At 42.2% G+C, this 26,822-nt stretch overlaps 3 protein-coding genes across 3 annotated transcripts in view; 2 read left to right on the forward strand and 1 right to left on the reverse strand.

Annotated features, from left to right (window-relative positions):
- Positions 1-763: 763 nt before the first annotated feature.
- Positions 764-8,297, forward strand: LOC109468554 (ankyrin repeat and SOCS box protein 12-like). The gene is made up of 8 exons (XM_019766797.1): positions 764-933; positions 2,730-2,825; positions 3,414-3,566; positions 4,077-4,196; positions 5,219-5,378; positions 5,951-6,028; positions 6,611-6,754; positions 7,297-8,297. The coding sequence occupies exons 1-8, from the start codon at positions 859-861 to the stop codon at positions 7,485-7,487; spliced, it is 1,017 nt and encodes a 338-aa protein (XP_019622356.1). The 5' UTR covers positions 764-858; the 3' UTR covers positions 7,488-8,297.
- Positions 8,298-12,761: 4,464 nt separating this feature from the next.
- LOC109468325 (organic cation transporter protein-like) overlaps positions 12,762-26,822 on the forward strand; it is a 17,594-nt gene continuing 3,533 nt past the window's right edge. The window contains exons 1-10 of the mRNA XM_019766575.1: positions 12,762-12,842; positions 13,147-13,412; positions 13,647-13,794; positions 13,975-14,086; positions 14,367-14,486; positions 14,982-15,150; positions 15,918-16,056; positions 16,726-16,826; positions 17,503-17,637; positions 18,112-18,191. Coding sequence (XP_019622134.1) covers positions 12,762-12,842; positions 13,147-13,412; positions 13,647-13,794; positions 13,975-14,086; positions 14,367-14,486; positions 14,982-15,150; positions 15,918-16,056; positions 16,726-16,826; positions 17,503-17,637; positions 18,112-18,191 — 1,351 coding nt within the window. The remainder of the gene's footprint in view (positions 12,843-13,146; positions 13,413-13,646; positions 13,795-13,974; positions 14,087-14,366; positions 14,487-14,981; positions 15,151-15,917; positions 16,057-16,725; positions 16,827-17,502; positions 17,638-18,111; positions 18,192-26,822) is intronic.
- LOC109468731 (zinc finger protein 678-like) lies at positions 20,174-23,428 on the reverse strand. The gene is made up of 2 exons (XM_019767055.1): positions 23,334-23,428; positions 20,174-21,372 (listed from the first exon to the last, which is right to left on the reverse strand). The coding sequence occupies exon 2, from the start codon at positions 21,352-21,354 to the stop codon at positions 20,203-20,205; it is 1,152 nt and encodes a 383-aa protein (XP_019622614.1). The 5' UTR covers positions 21,355-21,372; positions 23,334-23,428; the 3' UTR covers positions 20,174-20,202.

Raw genomic sequence — 26,822 nt, forward strand, 5'->3', positions numbered from 1 at the left:
ATATTACAACATCCATTTGTCACTGAAAAATAAATGTTTTCAATCATTGTACAAATGGTTTTGTTTCAGTGAACATCATTTATAAAATAATGTAATGCATCACTGCATCAAAGTAAAAAAACAAAACAATAATCATAGAGTTGTCTTGTCTTCTCTCTTAATTTCTATCTGTCATCCACGTTCCGACATGGCAACAGACATCTTTGCCCATCCCATTTTCGGCATGTTGACTACTTTCAAAGGGCCGCAAAATTTCTTTTTTTTCAAAATCAGGCTAAAATTCATGCGTGCATTGATGTCAACCATAAGAATTACTTGCTGTGGCCTAACGTTTAGCGTTAAAGGGGCATTACGTAACATTTTTGGCATTAAGTCCAATGAATAAATCTTGAATCAATGAATTTGAAGAGTAGATTATTCGCCATACCATACTCCATGACATTTGTTCAACCTTCATACCCACGTAGATTTCATAATGAAACCAACTTTTTTTCCAAACTTTTTTATTTATTCGCACGCTCGCATCAGTTTTGGGGTCCCAGATGATGTCATCCATATAATCAAATCAACATGGCCTATTATACGATTGTACTGTATTCCGTAAAATTGCACTGTATTCCGTAAAATTGCACTGTATTCCGTAAAATTGTACTGTATTCCGTAAAATTGCACTGTATACTCTGTGTACCCTGTAATTGTACAAGCCCTTCTTAAAAATTCCCCCCCCCCTCGTCAATGGTATAGTCTCGTGTCAAAGGTTATGTTATTTTAAGAACTGGCGCGGTACGCAGCAGTGGAAAAACTCGCTGAATATTTTGCTGTTTTTCTCTCGGTTTCCAGCCGCTAGATGAGTGGACTATGTTCGCGTTTGGTCGGCCGGTCGCTGACGTGTCTGAAAACGCCAGGATACCCTTAAACATGCTACCTCCAGGGGTAAGGAAAGTTCTAAAGAATTCTAGTTTGAGGGGGGAGGGGTTTTAAAAGGGCCGGTGTCCTATGGCCCAGGTATTACTAATAGGCCATGTTGATTTGATTATATGGATGACATCCTCTGGGAACCCCAAAACTGATGCGAGCGTGCGAATAAAATAAAAGTTTTGCAAGAAAAAAGTTGCTTTCATTATGAAATCTACGTGGTCATGAAGGTTGAACAAATGACAGAGTATGGTATGGCGAATAATCTACTCTTTAAATTCATTTCTTTGCATTAAAGTTTTTTGTTCGATTTTGGCATTCTACGACGTTGGAATCGTTTTCAAATATTTTTTTGCAACTTTCGGTATATATTTGCTCATTTTGCAACTGTTTTGTACAATTTACAGTGTGGTTGGAAACTTTTTTTTTTTTGGAAACGGCCGAAAATTCATGCGCCCGCGGATGTCATCCATATAATCAAATCAACATGGCCTTATATAAAGGGGAGGGGTTTTAAAAAGGCCGGTGTCCCATTTACTTAGGCCTTACCAATTTAATTTGTTGGTTCCCGGATTCGCCTCTTTATTATTTTCTGATTTGCAAAAAAAAAAAAAGATTCTGATTCTGAATAAAATCAAAAATGCTCATATTTTGCCCTCAACAGTTGAGAAAGTCCTTAGTTGTTACAGTTTTTCCATCTATCAATGCAGTCGTTTGATTAAAACTAATAAAAGTTCAAAATTCATTGTTTAAATATTAACCCAGCCTTTTGTGTTGACTTAATGGTTCCTATCGTATCATTTGGGGCTATAATGGGATGCCTAGACCTGCTTTTTTTTCACCCTGTCGCTTCATATTTTTTCTGAAAAAATCTGAGAACCAACAAATTAAATTGGTGTGGCTTCATAAGTACTGTACTCTGATCTGGAGTTAGATATGTCATTTGTACACCATGCATAGTCTGGACATTTTTCTTCTGACTTCCACTAGTGACTGTTTTAATTTCCTCCACACTAGAAGGTTTCAGCATAATCTTGTGGGTTTGCGGAAAAGGCTGCCTAGCCTGCAGGCTAGCCTGGCAGGCTTTTGGGTTTACGGAAAAGGTGGGCGGGGCTAGGGATACTTTGCAGGCTATCCTTTCTGTGCCCCAAAGGGTGTGCATGGGGGTTTTGGTCTCCAATGAATATACTTGTCTTTACAGCTATGGGTGGGCTGTTTAGGGGTGGTAATTACTGCTATTAGGCCACACCAAGTAAATTTTATGGATGACGTCCTCGCGCGCATTGATTTTGGCCTGTTCCTAGAAAAAAAACAAGAAATTCCGCTTCCTGTAACTATGACCAAAGAGTCACGACAGTGCCACAAATCGTTAGGTTGACGTGAAACCCGTAACGCCAAATGGGTAAAGAGCACATGCTTTGTTTCTGCAGGCCTGCAAAAATGTGATGAAAGAAACAGGACAGGACGATAACTGCTGTTCCACCTGATTCATTGCTTTTTTGATGATGAATAAAAGACTTCTTGCTTGTTACACTGTGTCACGTCATTCAATTTGTGTCCTAACATTTATCGTCTCTTAGTTTATTTCTAATCTAGGCATCTTGTTTTTCAGGGCCTTTCTTGTTTTTTTCGCCCTCTCGCATTAGATTTAGGGTCTCCAAAGGACGTCATCCATAAAATTTACTTGGTGTGGCCTTAGCAACTTTAGCAAGACTTTAGTCATAGAAACTATGTTTTTATTTATGAAGAAAATCCCAACTATAGAAATGGTTCACATATGGTCATTACTGACTGAGCAGTTTTTACTTTTACAGCAGGAGAGCACGGCCTGTTGGAGGTCAAACGTAGATGAGGCCCTGGACACTGAATTACACCATGTAGCGGAGAGAGGGGACGCAGCAGAGGTCAAGGTCAGTTGAAGGACAGTAACCCCTCATATACGTTGATGAAGGTTAGACATCCAGGTAATACGATACGCCAAAAAACAGTTACTCAAGCAACTGGATATGATTTTGAAAACGTCAACCCCTGCACCTTGAGGTTTTCAAAATCATATCCAGTTGCTTGAGTAACTGTTTTTAACTCCTCATATGTTGATATGCATAATTCACAATATATAAAGGTATGAAATTCTGCACCAGAATTTGCATCAATGGATCTAATGTCAAATTTAAATACATGTTATTCTTGCTCAAAAATATTCATTATATGGTGATACCAGCCCATCCAACTGTGTCCACCACTTGCTACATAATGTAACCCAACAACAGCACAGCACCAGTTACCATGGTGACAGACATCTGGTCTAGGTCATTGACCTTATATGTCTGAAATGCATGGAAGAAGAAGAAACAGAGCAAAAACAATATGTTTCCTTCTATGAAGGTAAGCATATTGAGATGAACTGAAATGTACAATTGTTGTGCAATCTACAGAAGAAGGCCAGTATTAACAGGAGGGATGACACAGTAAAAGTTGATACTGTCCTGTGATTTCAGAACCTCCTGTCTACAGAAGAAGGCCAGGCCAGTATTAACAGGAGGAATGACTACGGCTGCATGCCTCTTCATCTTGCAGCTGCTCAAGGTCATCAGGAGGTCATCAGACTTCTGGTCAGGAACAAGGCAAAACTCAACTTCCCTGATGTCAAGGTAGAGTAAAGTTAGTGAAATACAGCCAGTTGCTACTGCACTCAATACTGCATGCCTGCAATGCTCGTGTTTTATGCTGAATCACGGTTATACCGGCTATACAGATCCATTTTTTACATAAACTGGTGTGTTACACTGAAGCATGGTTATACCAGCGGTACAGAAGCCAGCTATACAGATACAGAAGCTCGTGTGTTTCACCCAAGGGTGGTTATACCGGCTATACAGATACAGAAGCTGGTGCGTTACACTGAAGCATGGTTATACCAGCTATACAGAAGCTGATGTTTATGCTGAAGCATGGTTATACCAGCTATACAGATACTGTGACATGTACAGAAGCTGGTGTGTTTCACTGAAGGGCGGTTATACCGGCTATACAGATGGTGTTTTATGCTGAAGCATGGTAATTCATGTATCAGCTATACAGATACAGAAGATGGTGGTTTACACTGAAGAATGGTTATAACAGCTATACAGAAACAGAAGCTGGTGTGTTCCCCACCCCAGGCCCAGACCCCTGTCCTGTTAGCTGTGAAAGGCAGACACGTTGGGTGTGTGAGGATTCTCCTGGAGGCTGGAGCAAACCCTAACGGCTGGCAGAACTCTCTCTGTACACCCCTCTATCAGGTAATTATACAGTTGTAGTTTACTCTGCCTTCACAGTGGTCAAAATCCTTTTTTTCAGTGGCCTGCAATATTGAAAATATTGAAAATGTCTCTGCAAAATGCAGAGTGCAGATGGGTATTTCTAACACTGCTTCTAATAGCAACAGTCTAGTGGGATCACAGCCCTGTGTTCCCACATACACCACTATGTACGAGTGACATCCCTGTTAGATTAGTCCAGCTAGCTCAAGATCATCTCTGTTATTTCAGTCAACACAACATTATGTAAACAAACTACCAATTTGAAGGCACTGTACGTACCTACCTGGGATAGTGTGGTTTTCTTTTACAAAACCAGTAATTGTCTCTCACTTGTTTCGGTATCAGACATGTTTTTCTGTGTTTTTTGACAGGGAGTACTGCTTTTTGCCATGTATGTAGCCAATTTATGTGAGGAAGTTGGCATCAATTGCAGGAACTTTGTGCCATGTGAACCTTGACAAACAAAATTGAGAAAAATCTTGGTCGAAAATATAAAAACATTCAACACCCACTCTCAACCTCATGATTTGCCTCTCAAAATGTGAGAAACTGCATTGTCATAGGCTTGAAAATTCAACATTTGACCCAGAACCCCTCTAAACAAATGTATTTCGAGCACAGTCTCTCCTCCCAGGTCCGATCATGAACCTGGACTGACGGAAAAATATTACGAGCTGGCTAGAGCCCTGTTCTACAAATGAAAATTCCCAGAGTAAAGAGACTCTTTTTACACAACCAAGTCTTTTATTCAGCCGACGTTTCGGTGACCGTCTGTCACCTTCCTCAGGGCAATTCTGACTGGTTTACATTGCACTGCAGCACAGGTGTCGCTGCTGTAGATGCATTCCTAAATGTACAATATTTACAGAATTGCCCTGATGAGGAAGGTGGCAGACAGTCACTGAAACGTCAGCTGAAGACTTGGTTGTGTAAAAAGAGTCTCTTTACTCAGTGCCTTACCAACGTGATGAAACTATTCACGAATGTATATTGCCTTCCAGGCTGCCCTTGATGGTTCGTTGGAGATCGTGCGAGACTTGGTGACTCACGGAGCCGACGTTGACTTGTCCCACATCAGAGTCGGGCTGTTTGTGTGCACGCCTCTGTACGGAGCCATTATCCACAAGAGACTGGACTGTTTCAAGTTTCTTCTCTGTTCAGGTATACTAGAACACACAAAGTTGAACTGTAACAGTGGGGGGTTCATAGGTGCTACCAACTGACCCGGCAGATGGGCCATCATTATGAACCTTTTAGCCGAATCGTTAGAGCGTTGGCATGTGGACTGGGTTCGAACCCCGGCCCGGGACCAGGGTTTTTTATCTGTTTCTACTCGCTCCTCCTGTTTCTTACAGTGGTTCCCACACCGGCCCCCAGGGAGTTCTGGCAAAGAGTGCCGCTCCAGGGATGTCGAATTCTGAAGATTCGAGGATGAATCTTGAAAAGAAAGGGGGAGTAGTGTAACAGTGTGGGGTTCATAGGTGCTACTAACTGACCCGGCCAATGGGTCTAGACCTTTTAGCCAAATCGTTAGAGCGTCGGCATGTGGACTCAGGTGCCCGTGTTTGGTCGTGGGTTCGAACCCTGGCCCGGGAGCAGGGTTTTTTTATCTGTTTCTACTTGCTCCTCCTGTTTCTTACAGAAATTTTATTGGAGTCAGCTTTTACAAATGTGAGCCATCATTCAGTTTTAATCCAGATATGATTGCCTCTGACTTTTCTTGAATGTTTCAGGTGCCGACCCAAACTACAACAAAAACAGGGTGCAGAAAATGTTTCCTGGTCGCGCAGTGCAGTCTTTCTTTCATGCAGGTAAGAATATTGAAAAACGTTTTGCCCTTTTCATGATAGTAACTAGCCCACCTTGCCTCTTTGTCTCTCCATGATAAGCGTTGATTGAGAGTGCTGTCCTCACTGCAGCTGGCTGTACTGTAACCCAAAACATTTTGAGTGGCTCTCATGAGCCTTGTGGTGAATCATGAAGTAAATAAAACAAGACTGGCAATGAAAACATACATTGCCATGGCGACGGTGGTTGCTGTTAGGGTTATTGTTTGCATGGCACTGTCATCATTTCATGATTTTGAGGAAGACTTGGTACTTGGACTTTGGTTATTAGTCTAGACAGATACAGTACACTCCTCCCCTGAGTACACAGTAAACGAGCTCCGGGGTCACAGAAAGTAGGGCCATCTGGGGCAGACAGGTCTTCAGGGTTCCAGGAATGTGGGCATGGATGTCAGTCAGAGAAATGCCTGTGGACATTCCGCATGCCTGTGGACAAAATGCCTGTATAATTCCTAGAATTCTTCCGAATTGCAAACAACACTGTACCATTAGGCTCCTCCCTGAGACGTCGCCAAAAAAATCATACATCACTTCCATCTCCCTCAGTTGTGAAGCACAAGTGCCCCCCTGAGTATGCTCACCTGTTGATGGAGTTTGGAGCTGATCTGCACCAGAGAGATGAGATGGACAAGACAGCCGCCGACCTTCACTTCAAATCTGACACCGTCGACTATATAAGGGAGATGGCTGGTGAGTGTAAAGACATAGTGTATCTCCCAATATTAGAGAAAATCAGGTAAAAAAAAAGGTAGGTAAACTTGTTATGGGTTAACATTTGTTGGGTGTAGCCAAACATGGGACCTCCATGTTAATGTCCTATCGTTGGGACGTCCCTTGGTACTCATTTCCACATACTTACTAAGGCACAACATTGGGACATGTCGGTGGATTTGAACCCAGGACCTATGCGCTCTGGGCCAGACACCCAAACAGACTCCCATCTTTGACAATTTAGTTCTTGAGTTAAAACTTAATTGGTCATGAATTCAATCCTAGAAATTCCATGAACTAGTTTGTTTTTATTTAACATAAATAAAGCTCAAAGTTACCCTGTGTGAGTGTGAGAGTGTGTTACATGTACATGTAGATGTGTGGTGTGAGTGTGTGAGTGTGTTAGACATCGGTCCAGAACACAACTGAGCAAACCTCGAAAGCAAATCTTTTACACAGTGAGTATAGAGTAAAACTGCACTGCACAGTATTGCGAGACTGACAGTGCTCTTTTGTTCTAGCGACTCCTTTGACCTTGAAGACCACGTGTCGTCTCTTCATCAGGGGCAATCTTGGGAAGGAGAAGGTCTCTCGGCTACCAGAGCTGCCCCTTCCCACAAAACTGGTCGACTACCTCATGTACAAACCTGAGTGTGGGGAGGTTTTAGGTACAACTGCAGGAGGAGACCTAGTTTCTGATGTACAAACCTGAGTGTGGGGAGGTTTTAGATACAACTGCAGGAGGAGACCTACTTTCCGATATACAAACCTGAATGTGGGGAGGTTTAAGATACAACTGCAGGAGGAGACCTAGTTTCTGATGTACAAACCTGAGTGTGGGGAGGTTTTAGATACAACTGCAGGAGGAGACCTACTTTCCGATATACAAACCTGAATGTGGGGAGGTTTAAGATACAACTGCAGGAGGAGACCTAGTTTCTGATGTACAAACCTGCAGAGTGTGGGGAGGGTTTAAATACAACTACAGGAGGAGACCTAGTTTCTGATATACAAACCTGAGTGTGAGGAGGTTTTAGATACAACTGTAGGAGGAGACCTAGTTTCTGATATACAAACCTGAGTGTGGAGAGGTTTTAGATACAACTGCAGGAGGAGACCTAGTTTCTGATATACAAACCTGAGTGTGGGGAGGTTTTAGATACAACTGCAGGAGGAGACCTATAGTTTCTGATATACAAACCTGAGTGTGGGGAGGTTTTAGGTACAACTGCAGGAGGAGACCTAGTTGCTAAGTCAACACCTTAACTGTTAAAGAAACAGTACATAATTCTTCTAGCGACTCCCTTGTCCTTATAATGTCTAATATAATCGAAAACATGCAATTTGTATTGTCCTTGATAAAGTAACTAATTGTATATATAGTGAATAGTTTCAGATAAGTTTTATTTTGCATGCTAGCTGGCTGCTGCCTACCCCTGCGTCAGGGAACCCCACATTAGTATCAAAGCCTGGAAAGTAAGTGTGAGTGAGCTTGAACACTTTCTGGTACCAAATTTAAAAATTCACATATTATATTAAGATTATAAGAACTTAAAGACAGAAAAAAAATCATTTATTACATCTTATACAACAAAGTACTAAAGTATATTAAAATTTATAAGAATTTTATGGAAGAATTTGAAATGTTGCCTTCCTGTGTTCTATTGTGATGTTTACCAACACTGTTGAACTACAGTTGACTCTGTTAGTGTCCTCTTCCCAACCCCAGTCATGTTGGTTGCCTAGTGTGGTGTCTGGGGCAAGATAAGAGAAGAGCCTGATTGTGTGACAGGGGCTTAAAGGCATCCAGTGCAGTTTTTATGTCTTGAAAACCAGATCTTACAAAGTCAATATTCTAACATTAGTCACTTATCTACATACTAAGTTCAAACCACACTGTCCCAAATGTATCTCGACATTCATCAAGCAAAAACTCTGACAAAAAACGGTTACTGGAAGGACCTGGATTTTTAGGGTACCACCCAAAAATAAAGGACCTATCTTGGGGCTTGTTTCTGCAGTTTTAAATGCCCAAACTATGAAGTACTGATTGAAATATGCTAATGTGAAGCAGTAAGATTGCCTTATTCAGATTTTTCAATTTTTGTTGCCACTAAATTGCATTGGATGTCTTTAAAGTTTATCCTGTGTTCCAGTGTAAGGCCAGACCAATTTAATTTGTTGGTTCTCGGATTCGCCTCTTCATTTTTTTCTGATTTGCAAAAAAAAAAAAAAATTCTGGTTCTGAATCATCTAAAAAATGCTCATATTTTGCTCCCAACAGTTGAGGAAAGTCCTTTTCTTCCTAGTTGTTACAGTTTTTCAATCTTTTAATGCAGTGGTTTGGTTAAAAGTCCAAAATTCATTGTTTAAATTTTATCCCAGCCTTTTGTGTTGACTTCATGGCTCCAATCGAAGCATTTGGGGCTATAATAGGATGCCTAGGCATGTTTTTATTTTTATTTTTTTCGCCCTGTCGCTTCATATTTTTTCTGAAAAAATCCGAGAACCAACAAATTAAATTGGTGTGGCCTAATGTTTACCAACATGGGTGAACTGCAAGCGACTCTATCTGTGTCCTCTCCCCAACCCCAGTCATGTAACGGGACCCCCCATCCTTTGTGTAGGGTCACACCTGACCGACTTGGAGCACTTTCCTTAAACCGCTCAGGCCACGCCAATTTAATTTGTTGGTTCTCGGATTTTTTCAGAAAAAAATATGAAGCGACAGGGCGAAAAATAAAAAAAATAAAAACAGGTCTAGGCAGCCGCAAATGCTCTGATAGGAGCCATGAAGTCAACACCAAAGGCTGGGTTAATATTTAAATAATGAATTTTGAACTTAATCAAACCACTGTATTGATACATGAAAAAACTGCAGCAACTAGAAAGAAAAGGACTTTCCTCAACTGTTGGGGGCAAAATATGAGCATTTTTTAGTTGATTCATGATCAGAACCAGATTTTACCTTTTTTGTTTGCAAATTAGGAAAAAATGTAGAGGCGACTCCAAGAACCAACAAATTAAGTTGGTATGGGCTCAGGTGTTTTCTTCACCTGTACTTAAGAGGCTCCGCACGCCAAGGTGAGCCATCTTGTCTTAGGAAAGGTCACCCTCTTAGAACACGCGAGAAGGGCAGGTAAGACATCCAAACGTTTCTTCACTCTTTTAGGTGCTTTGTATGGCAAGGGTGGTTAATTTCGGATCTATAATTATGCCCACTTTTTTATATAGAAAAATTGAAATAATTTAGAAACTTGTAGCCTTTAAAATTTTTGCACTGGAGTTGTAATTGTGACTGAGTATAATGTGAGGCAAAGATGGTGTGTTACGCAGAAGGGCGGTTTATACCGGCCCGATAGTTACAGAAATATGGCACAATGTTCTAAGACTTTGTACTTTGTAGAAAAAAATCATGATCCATACAAATTCATCAGCCTTGCTTTGTTACTACCTAACAGGGCAAACTGTTAAGTAAAGAGACTCTTTTTACACAACCAAGTGTTTTATTCCAGCGACACCTGTGCTGCAGTGCAATGTGAACCAGTCAGAATTGCCCTGAGGAAGGTGACAGACGGTCACGGAAACGTCGTCTGTGAAAAAAAACGTTTGTGTAAAAAGAATCTCTTTACTCAGTAACCAACTATTCAAGGACAAACTGTTGTCCTGGACTATTCATGATAGCAATTGGCTTTGCTGTATTCAGTGTCTGTAATACCTGTTCACAATGTGTAAGACCCTTGCTATTGGAATACCACCATAATATGATTATGTCTGATTATTGAAGGCTACAAATTAAATACACTGAAACAAGGCTCCATGAACAAAGTACTTTCCCCCAATTCAGTCGCAAAAGTTTTTCTGTACCAGAGAGCTTCCGAAGGATCTGTCTACCAGTTCTAACCAGTTCTAACCAGTTCTAACAGCTGACAATAGTAACGGTAAACAATTCTACCGAACGTTGGCCCTAACTTCTCATGTGTCCATCTGCTCTGACTATGCAAAACCTAGTCAGTCAGATCTGTATAATTTCGCCCACTTTTGATATAGAAAACTTTAGAATAGAGGTTAATTTAGAAAATTATAGTTTAAAATTTTTGCACTGAAGTTGTAACCAGTACAATGTGGCACGATGTTGTTGAAAACTTTCTAAAATCTACATTAGTTTACTGTAAATAGAGGGCCTGCATGCCCCTTTTCGTAAGGCGTAATCAGGCCTTTTTAGTCTTTGTAATCCATAGGCAGCCTCCCCCAAAATCAATGTAATTCATAATAGAACATTAACTGCAAAGCATAAAATCGTAATCAGCTCTGAGACTTAAATGTACTGCATAATTGGTGGCGAAAATTTTGCATAATTCGTTATCACTACCCCCCATGTAGGACCTCTAAATAGTATAAAGCTATTGTATTATAAAGTGGGGTCTTAATTAACTCTTAGGTATTGTTATCAATTGTATTAGTCTCTTGTATTATAGATTAATATCAGTGATGATAGTCGGCAGCTAAACAACTTTAAAATTGCACACATTCTCTGCGGTCTTCTAAGCCTGATACCCGAGGCTATCACAGCCAGTTAGACCAGATAATTATCTCGTGACACGCAGTTACCTGCACAGGCCAAGGCCTGTACAAGTTTGCGTGCATGGCCTTGTAACACTCAGTTACATGCACATGTTAGGGACTGTACAAGTCTTAGTCGCTCACTACTGTCGTGGAATATGTCACTAAGTACATCGACTTGAGATTACAACGCTTAGAGTACGGCTGTAGAGGCACTGAGAAGAGGTTGGTCTTTATGAATCTTGGAATCTCTCTTTTCTACAAGTGGAACTGTTGGACTTGTTGGGTTTGTGCCACACAGTTAGGTGTACATGTACTGTACAACAATTCTTTGTCATGTAACCTCGTTTCACAAAGCACAGCCTTGACGCTTTTGTACAAGTGGCTATGTGTAACAGCCGGGGGCATTTAGGATGTTTTTCTGAGGCAAGGTCATTAACAGTAGCAACAACATGAATTCAGTAAAATGTTGAACTTTATTCCAACTCAAGAATTACACAGCGATAAAATTTTCAACGACCACTGTCGCCTTCATCAGGATTATGAATGACAATCACTGCAAAACGTAATATCGCGAGATTGTGTTGGAATAAAGCTTAACATTTTACTATGATTATAACTTCCAATGCAGATGAACTTTTATGATACATGTAACATGAATTCAGAGATTTCATACGTCCGCGAAATTTGTTATTTATTTGTCTCGTTAATTATGGAAAGGTTATAATTAGCATCATCTATGCTAATTCATGGTTTTTGCAACTGCAAATTAATTTTAAGTGTTGAAGTCTTGTAATTTGGCAAGGTTCCACTTTGAAATTTCAATGAGAAAATAAGTACTAGTAACGTTAGTTGACAGACATTCATTTAAAGGCATCCAAGCAATTTTCAGGGCTCAGAAGCCAGAATTTCAAAGTCAATAAATCCGTCACTAGACATATTTAGTAACAACACTGTCCCAATGTATACTGACATTCTTGGAGAAAAATGCCCTTGGGCAAATTCTCAGGAAAAGCGGTAACTGGAGGGACCTGGGTTGATTTTTAGGGTAACACCCAGAAAAAAATAGCCTGGGTGCCATCCGATTTGTAAGGGCAACCCCAAATTTTTTTTTTTCTTTGCTGTTACAAATCGGATGGCACCCAGGCTAAGAAAATAAAAGACTCATCTTGGGGCTTGTTTCTGCAGTTTTAAACGCCTAAAGTACGAAATACTGATTCAAATGTGCTAATGTTGGGCAGTATGTGTCAATATCATGCAGAATATTTCCAGTTTTGCCGCCCTGAAATTGCATTGGATGCCTTTATTGACCTTCCCTAAAGTTCTCTTGCAGGTGTGTTGTTGACACAAAAGTACAGTGGCCCACAAGTACATACCTGCGTCGCCTGTGCGAAAATACCTGTGGTATTAAAGTGGACAAACCATGGCTGAACACGAGAACGGTGCTGAAGAATCTCTGGTGTTCCAGAACGCAGTGCCTGGTGAGGTCAGGGACGACATGCCGGTTAGTCTGGTTATCTATAATTACAAGCATGTTTGCAGCCCTAGCTAGGGCTGAATTGCACAGTTTTAACAAAACATTATACAAATTGTGTCGTATATTGATTAAAATACATGATACGTTGTAGATTGATTAAAATACACACTTGTAAATTGGTCAACAATACTAAGTACTATGTACGCTTCCTACCTATCCCACTAGAGGGCGTCATTTCAACTACATGTACTTCTGTCTAGAGTTTCAACGTCTTACTATACTTGGCTACAGCGTAAAACCAGTTTAACCTATATGTACACCTTATGTACAGGTAAGAGTGAACTACAACCATGCTCTGGAGTACCTTGGCGGGTTCGGACTCTGGCAGAAGAGGTTGTTCCTCCTCATCTGTCTGCCTGCCGGATTTAGCGCCTTCCAGGTGATGGGGATCGTCTTCCTCGCGTTCGAGCCCGACTTTAAGTGCCAGGTGCCCCTGGAAGCCTTTTCGGGGCTGAACGCGACCCCGGCCGAGCTGCTGAACATCACCATCCCCTGGGAGGTCAAGGACGGGGAATGGAAACGGAGTCAGTGCGAACGGTTAGTTTTTCTCTCTTTTTCTCTCGGGGGCCAACATCGTCTACCAGATACCTTTGACCCAGTGTTGACGTCACACTTCAAAGAAGCCACGTGACAAGCCTCACTGAGTCAGTCTACTGAGGAAGACCAGAGGGACTGGTTGAAAGTTCTAGGTGAGAACGTTTTTTCGTGCTGGATCAAAAGAAATAGATAAATAGAGATTGGGTGATGATTACATCAGATTTTTATAATCAGTTACAGCTACAATGTTTCCAACACGGACCTGCACTCCTCCTTTCGAGACTTTGTGGAAGCATACCCCACAGCCAACCGGACCCAGATCCCATGTGACCAAGGGTACGAGCATGACACGTCCGAGTACAAGAGCACTGTTGTTACCGACGTAAGTTCTTGTTATACTCAGGGTTCCCTTTGTTTAATCGGCATGTAATTTTATACGTCGTCTGCAGGCATGCCCCTGCTGATGCAGGTGTTTATATTTTTACCGTAGCTGTTTCATGGTCAATGAAATATTTCAGAGGCACCCCTAAATTTAAGAGGCATTTGTTGTATCTATCCACAGTGGGACCTGGTGTGTAAGAACAGCTGGAAGGTCAGTCTGGCCGAGTCTATGTGGTTCGCCGGGCTCATGGTCGGAGCGGTGGTGGGCGGGCACATAGCCGACAGGTGCGCTTGTTTTCTTGTTTGTTTGTTATGTTTACCATAGGGATATTGTTTTTGCTATGTTTCCTCTTCTTCCCTTCCAAATATAAAAGCTCAATGACCTGAACCAGACGTCTGTCACCATGCCATCTAGTGTTGGATTACATCAGGAGTGATTTAGACTCCTGTCACCATATATGTGATATTAGCAAATGTACATCTGTAGCATCTGTACATCTGTAGCATTTGTACATCTTCCCCTTTCTCTCTTTCCAAGATGGGGTCGGAAACCGGTCCTGTTGGCTTCTCTAGCGGTCGTGTATCTGTTCGGGATCGTCTGTGCCTTCTCACCGAACTACGCCGCGTTTGTATCCTTCCGCACCATCATAGCGGCCTGCACCATGGTCTCCGTGCTGGTGCCATTCGTCATGGGTACGCTAGGTGTCTTTTTTTTTTTAGAGAACTTAGGTCACACTCATTTAATTTCATGGATTACATCCGTGTGCGTATTGATTTCCGCCTGTTCTAAAAAAAAATCACCTCCTCCAATGCTCTGGCCTGGTTGCCATTCTCTGTACAGTCCATGGTAGCTAGCGACAATAGGGAGCCAGCGGTAACTACGGAGGATGGCATCCAGGTACCGAAACTCCATGGAACTCAAGAACTCAGTACAGTGCTGACTCATAAATGCCATGAAAGGCCAGCATGTGCCGGCTTGTCGTAAAAGTTGCTATGTACTACTAACCGCAAATTCACATTACCAGCTTTGTATTCCTGTGGTTTAGCAGCATTGTTTAGCTGCATTATTCGCCTAAAGCCGCATTATAAGTCAGTGTGGGGTTTTCATATTACAACTTATCTTTCCAATTATCTAACATGCTATCACGCCCATCATGAACTGTTTTTTTTTTTTAATTCTATCATTAGTAACAGAGCTGGTGTCCCCCGACAAGCGCAGTCTGGTGGGGATGGTGATCTGGATCTACTGGGCGGTGGGGTACGTGCTGCTGTCCGGGATAGCTTACTTCATCCGCACCTGGATGTGGCTTCAGATTGCCGTCACCATGCCCTATCTCATCTTCATTTCCTTCTGGTGGTGAGTGATAGACCAGTTTACCTTTCACAGATCACATGAATTGTTAACATCTAGATGGGCTAATGTCGTAAACAAGATGTAAGAAATATGTGGTAGCCATCAAGGACCCCTTAGGCCACACCAATTCAATTTCTTGGTTAACGGATTTTTTTTTTTAAATAATGGAGCAGGCGGGCGAAAAAAAAATACAGACAGGCCTACGCATCCTACTATGGCCCAAAATGGTACGATAGGAGCCATGAAGTCAACACACCAGGCTGGTTCAAAATTTAAACAATGAATTTTGAACTTTTAATGATACTACTGCATTGAAAGATGGAATAACTGTAACAACTAGGAAGAAAAGGACTGTTTTCAACTGTTCAGGGCAAAATATGAGCATTTTGCAGTTCATTCTGAATTTTTTTTTTGCAAATCAGAAAAAAATGAAGTGGGCGAATCGATATCCGTTAACCAAGAAATTAAATTGGTGTGGCCTTAGGGATTAACCCAATTCTGCAGAATTCTGAACTGGAGCCAGAATTCTGGGAAGAATTCTGGGAAGAATTCTGCAGAATTGGGTTAATCCCCAAGGGGTCCTTGATAGCTGCTACATAATTATACATATTTCTTACATCATGTGTATCTATAGTTAACGACATTAGCCTATCTAGATGTAAGGTTGCTGAGATATGGGAATTAGTCCAGAATTAAACTGGAAGTCAAGAATTAAACTAGAGGCTGTTACTACATGTGATGTATACAAAGTACTTTTGTCCCCGTTTCAGGCTTGTTCCCGAGTCCCCGCAATGGCTGATCTCCAGAAATCGTCACGAAGAGGCGGCCGCCATTTTGAAGGATGCCGCAAGGGTCGCCAAGGTCACCCTACCTGATGAAGTCTTCCATGATACAATTCCTTTAGCCCAGGTACAGAAAAAAAATTATATTTTGTACTACTATTATGTCACAGAATAAGGTGTTCATACAAACATCAAGTTAGCCTCCTGTGCAGGCCTCCAGGCCAGTTTTGATACCACGTTTTGTAGAATTTTAACGTGTTCTTTTGCCAGCCATCCTTCAACCAGCCACCCATAGAAGGGTGGTATACTCACCGCAAATGTGGTTGTAGGATTGCTGGCAAAAGAACACGTTAAAAATTCTACAAAACGCAGTATCAAAACTCCCACCCGCCCGGAGGCCTCCACAAGAGGCTACATCAAGCCATTTTATTTTGTATCCTTTAGCTAGTAGTCGAGTGGATTCATTCCTCAAGCTAACAGACATCTCTCACACAGCAGTCATCTATTAGTTAACATTGAAGCCGCATAGTTCCCGTTTAGAACTTTTATTCAGCCTGTCACTGCCCGTTTTACCATGTGGGCTTTTTATACCACGTGTACCATGTTTTACCATGTGCTAAATTACACAAGTTCAAAATGTCCTTTTATACATGTTACCTTACCAAGTCATTTTGTTGTTGTTGCTGCCATCTTTCATATTCCCAAACTAATAGAAAGAATATTCCAAAGACGGCATATCTATTGGTGTGTTCATACTTTGTTCACATCGTAGTTTTTTTTTTTTGCTTTCTTTAAGACGGAGGAAAAGGCTAAGAAGAAAGAGAAGGTCTTCACATTCATTGACCTGTTCAGAACCCCGAACCTTCGGAAATGGTCTGTCAACATTTTCTTCAACTGGTCAGTGAAGCCTCATTTTGTTGATTTTATTTCATTTCATTTCATGAAGGTCAGACATCCAGGAAATAATACCAACTGAAGGTAACAGTTACTCAAGTAACTGGATAGATTTTGCAAATGGACAGACATTTCGGGTAGCATCCACTACCTTTCATCAGTTACTTTATCCAAGTTTGAACTGTAATATCCAACACAAGAATTTGGACTTACCCAAACTTTTTCGAATTCAGCATAGAGCCTTGTCGGGACCCCCCCTTGCAGGCCCCCATATAACACACGTGACTCCGTGAGCAGTGGATCATAGGTTGCAGAAAGTCTGTGGCACCCCCAGTCTCTGTTGAGGGATGGTTGTAATACCCTGATGTAGATGGCATATTTAATCACTCGTGCGAAAAAGTCTGATTCTGTGTCAAAGATTCTTACTTCATCCAATGAGACTGAATGTCCAGGCAATTTATTATGTATATGTTGTGAGACTTTAGAAATATGTATGTTGCGAGACTTCCGAAGAAGTCGAGCTAGGTTGTTTGTGTTCTACGAACCTAGATGTCAGGGATCTTTCGGTCTCTCCAATGTGTTTCTTTACATAGGCCCGTGGAGTTCTGTCCTTGACACTGTATATGGCAAACTACCCCACTAACTGAACTGCTACCTTGATTATCCACTGTGTCCTCAGGGTCGTCAACACTCTGGTGTATTACGGGATTTCCCTCAACACAGCTGCTCTGAGTGGAAACTTGTACCTAAACTTTGCCATTTCCGGGCTCATCGAGATTCCGGCGTATCTGATCTCAATCTTCATCCTGGACAGGTACTGTGTTTATTATGTTTACAAAGACTTGACTGAACCAGACTGTTGGGTTAAATCATGTTGCAATTTTAGAGTAGGAAGGATTTAGACTGTCACCATATATGTGAATGTGTGAAGAATATTAAACAAGGGCAGACCATATGCGAAGGTAAACATTAATATGCATTTGCTTTTCAAATGTTACTTTTCTAGTCTATTTATTTATTAGATTGGCTTACAACAACCAGGGTTACCTAACTAGTCATGAACTATTATTATTTAAGGGTCAACCCTGGGAGAGAAGGAAAGCGTTAGGTATACATACAAATACAATATTGATAAGACACACAATAAAATTTACAATAATATATACATAAATTGGATCATACAATCATATACAAATTAGGCTAGACCAAGTGTGAAGGTAAATATGCTACATTTGCTTTGCAAATGTTACCTTTCTAGTTTCTGTTTCCATTACTCTTTCCCCTGTAGGTTTGGAAGACGCTGGCCTCTGTGTGGGCTGCTTCTGTTTGGAGGCGTCGCCTGTATCGTGGCCTTCTTCATCCCCAAACGTGCGTACTTACACGCATAGACAAGGGTTCCAAACCATTCATACGAATTCACTAAATACTGTACATACTATGTACAGTACGTGTATATTTAGTAAATTCGTACGAATTCACTAAATACTGTACAATGTACATTCTACACCCTATACAATCTATTATGAGAGACATACGAATTTTACGGAATGCATACGACATAAAATACATTACTTCGAAACATTTGATCCTTACTAATTTGGTGACCTGTGCCTGAATCACCAAATTAGTAAATATCATATGTTTCCAAGTAATGGATCGTATGTACGTGTATTCCGTAAGATTCATATGTTTCTCGTAATAGATTGTTTGTATTTTTTAAAATCTGTATGTATCCTTGTAATAGATTGTGTGGATATTATTTATGGATATTATTTAGTGAAATTCGTATGATTCCTTGTAATGGATCATATGTATTTCGTAAAATTCGTATGAATTCGTATGATTTCAGTAAAATTTTTATGAATTCTTTGGCAACCCAGATAGCCCAGATAGAAACCTTCTTTTTTTAGTAAATTTATACTTTGTCCTGATCAGTAGGTCAGCAGATTTTTCACCGTTTTGTTGTTGTTATTGGATGTTTGGTCAAAGTTGCATTACATTTTTTTCGGTACGACATAAATTTTGAAACCTTGATTTAAGACGGGATGTCATCCTTGAAAAAAATGCGCGAATACGACCATAAACGTGCTAGCACAAGCAAAATACATCACGGGTTTCGCGCAGGCGCAGTGCATCCTGCTGACGTGTACATGTACTACATCGCAGTCTTTTCAAGAAGCTGAATTTTTCAAAGTTTTTTATTCAACAATAATACAAAAACTACACACATTTGTCACACAGGTTTGCCACAGGCAATTATAAAGGTACAGAGATTAGTTGATCTCGATGTTAGAATTTTTAATTTTTTTAAATTATCTTTATGCAAGAATTTTTCAAAGTTTTTTATTCAACAATAAAATACATAATACAAAAACTACACACATTTGTCACACAGGTTTGCCACAGGCAATTATAAAGGTACAGAGATTAGTTGATCTCGATGTTAGAATTTTTAATTTTTTTAAATTATTTTTATGCAAGAATTCAAACATAATACATGCATAAATGAAACTACACAATACAAAAAACTGCACAAAAACATGTAACGATTTTAGAACAGTTCAAATGCATTTCTACTTGGTCAGTTTTACACAAGGTAATTATAATACATTGTAGTTACAAAGTGAGGATCATGTGGCATATCGACAGAGTGTTCGGCTCGGACGCAAGAGGTTCTGAGTTCGAATCCTACCCTGCCACCGATCTTGTGCCCTAGGCCTTGTTGGGAAGGGCACTTAACACAGCTTTTCTAGCTTCACTCAGGTGAAAATGAGTATGTCTATTGTACGTTCAGGCGTTTGTACTCTGTGTAAGTGGCGGCATAAAACAGGTTGAAAAACTTGAGTGTGCCATCACCATGAGTGATAAACATTGGAATAAAAAAAGATTAGTAAAGATGGTTAGAATGGCAACGTCTAGCATCAGAAGGCTTTGATAGTCAAGAGATGTCACTTTTATATACAGTTTAATACAGCCTTACTTGATTGTCCCCAATCAAAACTTGCACTGAAGTCATTTAAGTCTCTACTTCATATTATTAAATAGTGGACCGCGCACGCTGTGATGTCATTTTCAATGGCGTCGCTTCAACTAGACATTTTATTTGCTTTCCACATAAATAAATGCCAATGTCATTCGGTTACTGAACTGTTCGCTGCACAAGGGTGGGTTTGCATATGTCTCTTCAGATGACCCAGATGACTTAACTGTTTGCTACACTCCTCACACCTGTAGGTTTCTCTCCAGTGTGAGTTCGTATGTGTCCTTTCAGATGACTGAACTGCTTGCTGCACTCACACTTGTACTCTCCAGAGTGAGATCCTATGTTTTGCTTCAGACTACCCAGCTGACTAAACTGTTTGCTGCACTCCTCACACGTTTAGGGATTCTCACCAGAGTGAGTCCGCATGTGTTTTTTCAGAATACCCAGTCGACTAAACTGTTTGCTGCACTCCTCACACCTGTAGGGTTTCTCACCGGTGTGAGTCTGCATGTGTCTCTTCAGATTACCCAGTTCACGAAACTGTTTGCTGCACTCCTCACACCTGTAGGGTTTCTCTCCGGTGTGAGTCCGCATATGCTTCGTCAGAGAACCCAACTCACTAAACTGTTTGCCACACTCCTCACACCTGTAGGGTTTCTCACCGGTGTGAGACCGCATGTGTGTCTTCAGAGAACCCAGGTCACGAAACTGTTTGCTGCACTCCTCACACCTGTAGGGTTTCTCTCCGGTGTGAGTCCGCATATGCTTCTTCAGAGTAGCCAACATACTAAACTGTCTGCTGCACTCCTCACACTTGTAGGGTTTCTGGCCAGTGTGAGTCCGTTTGTGTATCTTCAGATCATCCAGCCGACTGAACTGCTTGCCACACTCCTCACACCTGTAGGGTTTCTCTCCAGTGTGAGTTCGTATGTGTGCCTTCAGAGAACTCAGCTGACTAAACTGTCTGCTGCACTCCTCACACCTGTAGGGTTTCTCTCCAGTGTGAGTTCGTATGTGTGTCTTTAGATTACTTGCTGTGCAGAACTGCTTGCCGCACTCCTCACACCTGTAGGGTTTCTCACAGGTGTGAGTCCGCATGTGGCTCTTCAGAGAACCCAGTTCACTAAACTGTTTGCTGCACTCCTCACATCTGTAGGGTTTCTCACCAGTGTGAGTCCGCATATGCTTCGTCAGATTACCCAACTCACTAAACTGTTTGCTGCACTCCTCACACCTGTAGGGTTTCTCACCAGTGTGAGATCCCATGTGTCTCTTCAGATTACCTAGCTGACTGAACTGCTTGCCGCACTCCTCACACCTGTAGGGTTTCTCACCGGTGTGAGTACGCATGTGTTCCTTCAGATGACTCGGTAGACTGAACTGCTTGCTACACTCCTCACACCTGTAGGGTTTCTCACCAGTGTGAGTACGCATGTGTTCCTTCAGATGACTCGGCCGACTGAATTGCTTGCCACACTCCTCACACCTGTAGGGCTTCTCACCAGTGTGCGTACGCGATGAAGCTGACGTCAGCGCTCTTGTTGCCATGGTGATGAAGTGTTTGTCCTGGAGAAATCATGAAAAAGTCCATAGCTTATTGAAACATTCGAGCAATATTTATGTAAGATTTTCACTAATTTGAACATCGTTGTTTTACACATTTGCCTACCTGGGTTCATAATGACATTTGGGGAGTAAAAGATCAATGCCGCTGCGCCGCGAAAACGCGTTGGAAGCTGCCAAAGATACCCGAACAAAAGCCGCTGTTTGTTAACATTCTTTTTACTAAAAATTAATGTATTTTTAGGAGGCAAAAGTTTAGGAGCCTCCTAAAAATACAGCGGGAATGGCGTTCTCTTTTTCTCGCGCTGTGCTGAGTCACCGGAAAAGCGAAATTGTTGCGCATATATATTGAAAGTTATTGAAAATGAAACTGTACATGACAAAATTTTAATTATCTAAATTTACGGGACTTGACGTCGGAAACACGTGATTGCAGCAGAGGGTCATACGTCAGATAACCTGTGTCGTCCCCCGTCGGTAGACGGGTCCATTCCGTGAACTGAAAATTTGGGTAAGTCCCAGTTTACCTAGTGTTGGCACAGAACGTTTTGCCTTTTTGTCATAATGAAGTATACCAAGTATTACCAACACAGATAAACTTTCATGCTAAGCAATGATACCAGTAATGCTACATGACTTGCAAGACAGATGATATCACAATATCATCCGTCTCCGTCACAATATCACCCCCCTCTGAGAGTAGTGTGGTATAGCCCATTAGTCCTACGGTGGACAACAGCTGTTGATAGACGATACCACTCCAGATACAGCACGGGGGTGTCGCATAATATTGGTACATTACTTCAAAATGTTGCTAAAGTATGCCCCCAAAACATGTTATGGGACCTCAATAGCTAACCACGTGATCATGAGTTATAAGTGCGAACAGACAAACGTAACCAAAACATAATTCTATCGAGACCTTGATGTCCACTGTATGGCTAATAGGCTATACGACACTACTCCCAGAGGGGGGGTTGCCTGTATTGTGATATCAGCCGCTGCAGCCGTCTTGCAAGTCATGTAGCATTACCGATATAACTAGATAAACTTTCATGCTAAGCAATGATGTCCAGTAATGCTACATGACTTGCAAGACGGCTGATATCACAATACAGGAGACCCCCCCTCTCGGAGTAGTGCCCATTAGTCCTACGGTGGCCAACTACCTAGTAGGCCAACAGCTGACAGCTGTTGATAGACGATACCACACCCACTACGTCCGGACATGACAATCAACTGAAGAGTGGCCCCCAAAAAAACAGGAAAATGTAGCACTTGTTTCACCTGCTGCCAACCAGGCCATTTCGCCAAGGACTGTTCAAACTACACCAAGGCAACTTAGTTCTATAGGTTCAGTGTTCACAGCTTCCCCCCCCCCCTCTCAGGCCTGCGTCTACAACAGTCCATCCGCCTTTATCCGAAACCCTTGATCTCGCCTCCACTGACTACTTAGTATCCTTGTTTTTTCAGGCCACTGTGACCAATATATTCGACCCAGTTCTCTCCCACACTGATACCATCTCTCTTCTGGACCCCACAGCAGCTTCCCCTAGCCTCTATCAGGCACCGCGGATCGCTGGATAAATAGTAGAAATCGGCAGAAATAAAGGAATAATATACCAGGGGAGGTAGCCGGCCACAGAAGCGACCTCACCCACACGCCGATTTCTACTGTTTTTCCAGCGATCCGCGGTGCCTGGTAGAGGCTACTTCGGAGGGGAAATTTAACCCTCCCGCGGACTGACTCTCTTGGCTAATTATTTCCCTTTCTGACAAATTCTACGATCCGTAACCCCGTAGGAAGGCTTGGTGGAGGCTACAAAAATCTGATTGGGCTTGGTGTATAATGTCCTTGGTGAAACACATATGACAGGGCTAAAGACGACTACATCATCCAACCGAGGTTTAACTAGAGGGTGTAACATCAATCTGAAAAATAGTTTAGAAAAACAAGACATTACCTTGGGAATATCAGCGATAACGGCTTGATGAACCAAACCAAGGGTCTTCTTGTTATGAGGCAAGAAAGTCTGTCGACGCGTCCGCTCGGAGCTTCGGCTTGTCTGACAAATGACGTACTGTACTGTGTAGTCTGGGGTCTAATTCCATATGCTATGACCAATCAGGGATTGCCTTACATACACTCACGCGAAAAACATCTCGTGTTCTCGTGAGTGTATAAAAGGCGATCTCTGATTGGCCACAGCATATGTAAATTTCTCCCTCCCTCAGACTACACAATACAGTACGTCATTTGTCAGGCAAGCTGAAACTGTGAGCGGACGCGTCTACAGACATTCTGCCTTACAGCAAGAAGACCCTTGGTTTGGTTCATCAAACTCTTATCGCTGAAGGTAATGTCTTGTTTTCCTAAAGTCTCTTTTAGATTGGTGGTACACCCTCTCAAGTTTAACCTAGTCCCTTTTTAACCTCCTTGGTTTCAGAGATCGAAATCATTTCATTGTTGGGTGATGTAGTCGTCTCTACCGCTAGACAGAATTATGATGTGGCCTGTCATATGTGTTTCACCAAGCCCAATCATAGTTTTTGTAGCCTCCATCAAGCGTACGGAGTGCGGATCTTAGAATTCGGCAAAAAGGGAAATAATTTGCCATGCGCCAAGAGTGTCAGAGTCAACTGGGAGGATTAAATTTTCCCCTCCGAACCCCACGGGCGATTATGTACTTTTCGTTAGCCTGGTTACCAGACCTATTATATCTCCGCAGTCCTACAACCTCTACGCAACTATAATAGGTCTGGTAACCAGGCTAGTTTTCGTTGCTAAACTCCCCTGGCCGGTTATTCTCCCTGTTTTGAGACGTTTTCCTGTTTTTGAACCCTCGTCGTTAGTCAAAAAGAAACTAGTGATTTTAGGCGCTTTGTCGGGCCTGCATTTTTGGGGGGAAGGAGGAAGAAACCTAACAGATGTTGTCATTATCATGTAAATAGCACTGTTTGTTCCCAAACCAGTACATTCCTATACATCTCAGAGGCAGACAATTTGCACAAAGGATTTGTTTGAAGAGCTAGAATGAAAGGTCACTTTTAGCATAATGGGTGTTTGCTGCCTGAGGTTGTTGCCTCTGGATCGAAGACAATGTACTAGTACTTAGTATTCCAGAACTCAGTACGGTGATCATGACCAGTGTCGACGACCCACAAATGCAGAAAACGCTAGCCTCTACCAGGCTTCGGGACGCGGCTGGAAAGAGTAGAGATCGGTCAAATAGAGAGATAACATGCCGAAGGAGTTGGTCCGCTAGAGAGTACATTTTGCCGCACCCGACAGGCTTCGGGAGCGGCAAACTGTTCTCTCCAGCAGACCAACTCCCCTGGCATGCTATCTCTCTATTTGGCCGATTTTTACTCTTTCCAGTCGCCTTCCGAAGACTGGTAGAGGTTTATATATCCCATTCCTGTGGTTTATCAGCATTTTTTTTTTTGGCTGAACTTTTTTACTATTCGCCCGCCTGCATTATACATTAGTTTGGGGGTCTTCAAAGGATGTCTTTTATAAAAGTTAATCAGTCAGTGTGGCCTAATATGTTTTCAGCTGTTCTACAACCCAGTAGCCTGACTGAACCTCGCTTTTCGCCGGCTCCCTAGTCCGCCAACCAAAATGTAGGGAGCCCCCGGAACTTGGGTTTCACAGACTGTGTTGTCGAATGCATTGATCCGTCTGGGCTATAAGACTTTTTAATGGGGGTGAGAAGGCCCCAGCAGAATTTTGTTTAAGATTATGTTTGTCTGTTCGCACCTACAATTCATGATCACGTGGAAAGTTATTAAGGTCCCAAAACTTGCTGTGTGTTTTTTTTCATATTTATCAGTATTTTCGGGTAATGTAGCAAGATTATTCTACACCCCCGTGATGTATGTGAGTGGTATCGTCTATCAACAACTGTTGTCCACTGTAGAACTAATGGCTATTGGCTATACCACACTACTCTCAGTAGGGGGTTCGCCTGTATTGTGATATCAAGAGTTTTGCAAGTCATGTAGCATTACTGGTATCATTGCTGTTAATGAGATATCCGAACCTGTCAGCAGTTGTTATGCATTATACACTTTCTAGAGGTGTGAAATCTCAGATGTCTCCTTATGATTCTTGTATGAAAACTCGCATTGATGATTGGTTCTTCTGGCTTGCAACAGTTACTACATATATAAGGACCAATCGTTAATTTTTCGCTAAGCTATACACTTTTTCGTTATTTCCTCAGAACAAATAGTTCATCACCATGGCAACAAGAGCGCTGACGTCAGCTTCACCGCGCACTCACACTGGTGAGAAACCCTACAAGTGTGAGGAGTGCAGCAAGCAGTTCAGTCAGCTGGGTAATCTGAAGAAGCACATGCGGACTCACACAGGTGAGAAACCCTACAGATGTGAGGAGTGCGGCAGCCAGTTCAGTCATCTGTTTAATCTGAAGATCCACATACGGACTCACACTGGTGAGAAACCCTACAGGTGTGAGGAGTGTAGCAAGCAGTTCAGTCAGCTGGGTAGTCTGAAGAAACATTTGCGGAATCACACTGGCGAGAAACCCTACAAGTGTGAGGAGTGTAGCAAGCAGTTTAGTGAGCTGGGTTCTCTGAAGAAACACATACGAACTCACACTGGTGAGAAACCCTACAGGTGTGAGGAGTGTGGCAGGCAGTTCAGTCAGCTGGGTAATCTGAAAGAACACATGCGTACTCACACCGGTGAGAAACCCTACAGGTGTGAGGAGTGCAGCAAGAAGTTCAGTCAGCTGGGTCATCTGAAGGTACACATGCGTACTCACACTTTAGAGAAACCCTACAGGTGTGAGGAGTGCGGCAAACAGTTTAGTATGCTGGGTCATCTGAAGAGACACATGCGGACTCACACAGGTGAGAAACCCTACAGGTGTGAGGAGTGCAGCAGGCAGTTCCGTCATCTGAGTAATCTGAAGAGCCACATGCGGACTCACACTGGTGAGAAACCCTACAGGTGTGAGAAATGTGGCAAACAGGTTTAGAGTGTTGGGTTCTCTGGAGAAGCATATGCGGACTCACACCGGTGAGAAACCCTACAGATGTGAGGAGTGCAACAAACAGTTAGTGAGCCGGTAATCTGAAGAAGCATATGCGGACTCACACTGGTGAGAAACCGTATAAATGTGAGGAGTGCAACAAACAGTTCAGTGAGTTTGGTTCTCTGAAAGTACACATGCGAACTCACACTGGGGAGAAACCGTACAGGTGTGAGGAGTGCAGCAAACAGTTTAGTTTGCTGGTTAATCTGAAGAAGCACATACGGACTCACACTGGTGAGAAACCCTACAGGTGTGAGGAGTGCAACAGGCAGTTCAGTGGCTGGGTGATCTCAAGAAACACATGAGAACTCACACTGGTGAGAAACCCTACAGGTGTGAGGAGTGCAGCAGGCAGTTCAGTCAGCTGGGTTCTCTGAAGGCACACAGGTA

Source organism: Branchiostoma belcheri, unplaced genomic scaffold, assembly GCF_001625305.1.
Source record: "Branchiostoma belcheri isolate BF01 breed outbred unplaced genomic scaffold, Haploidv18h27 scaffold2, whole genome shotgun sequence".
In the NCBI taxonomy this organism is placed as follows: Eukaryota; Metazoa; Chordata; class Leptocardii; order Amphioxiformes; family Branchiostomatidae; genus Branchiostoma; species Branchiostoma belcheri.

What these genes read in the sequence shown, in the direction of transcription:
- LOC109468731 (XM_019767055.1), bottom strand. Translation starts at nt 21,354, where the DNA reads ATGGCAACAAGAGCGCTGACGTCAGCTTCATCGCGTACGCACACTGGT.
- LOC109468554 (XM_019766797.1), top strand. Translation starts at nt 859, where the DNA reads ATGTTCGCGTTTGGTCGGCCGGTCGCTGACGTGTCTGAAAACGCCAGG. An exon ending in GCAGTCTTTCTTTCATGCAG is followed by an intron (nt 6,029 to 6,610) that starts GTAAGAATATTG and finishes CATCTCCCTCAG; the next exon opens with TTGTGAAGCACAAGTGCCCC. An exon ending in CTATATAAGGGAGATGGCTG is followed by an intron (nt 6,755 to 7,296) that starts GTGAGTGTAAAG and finishes CTTTTGTTCTAG; the next exon opens with CGACTCCTTTGACCTTGAAG.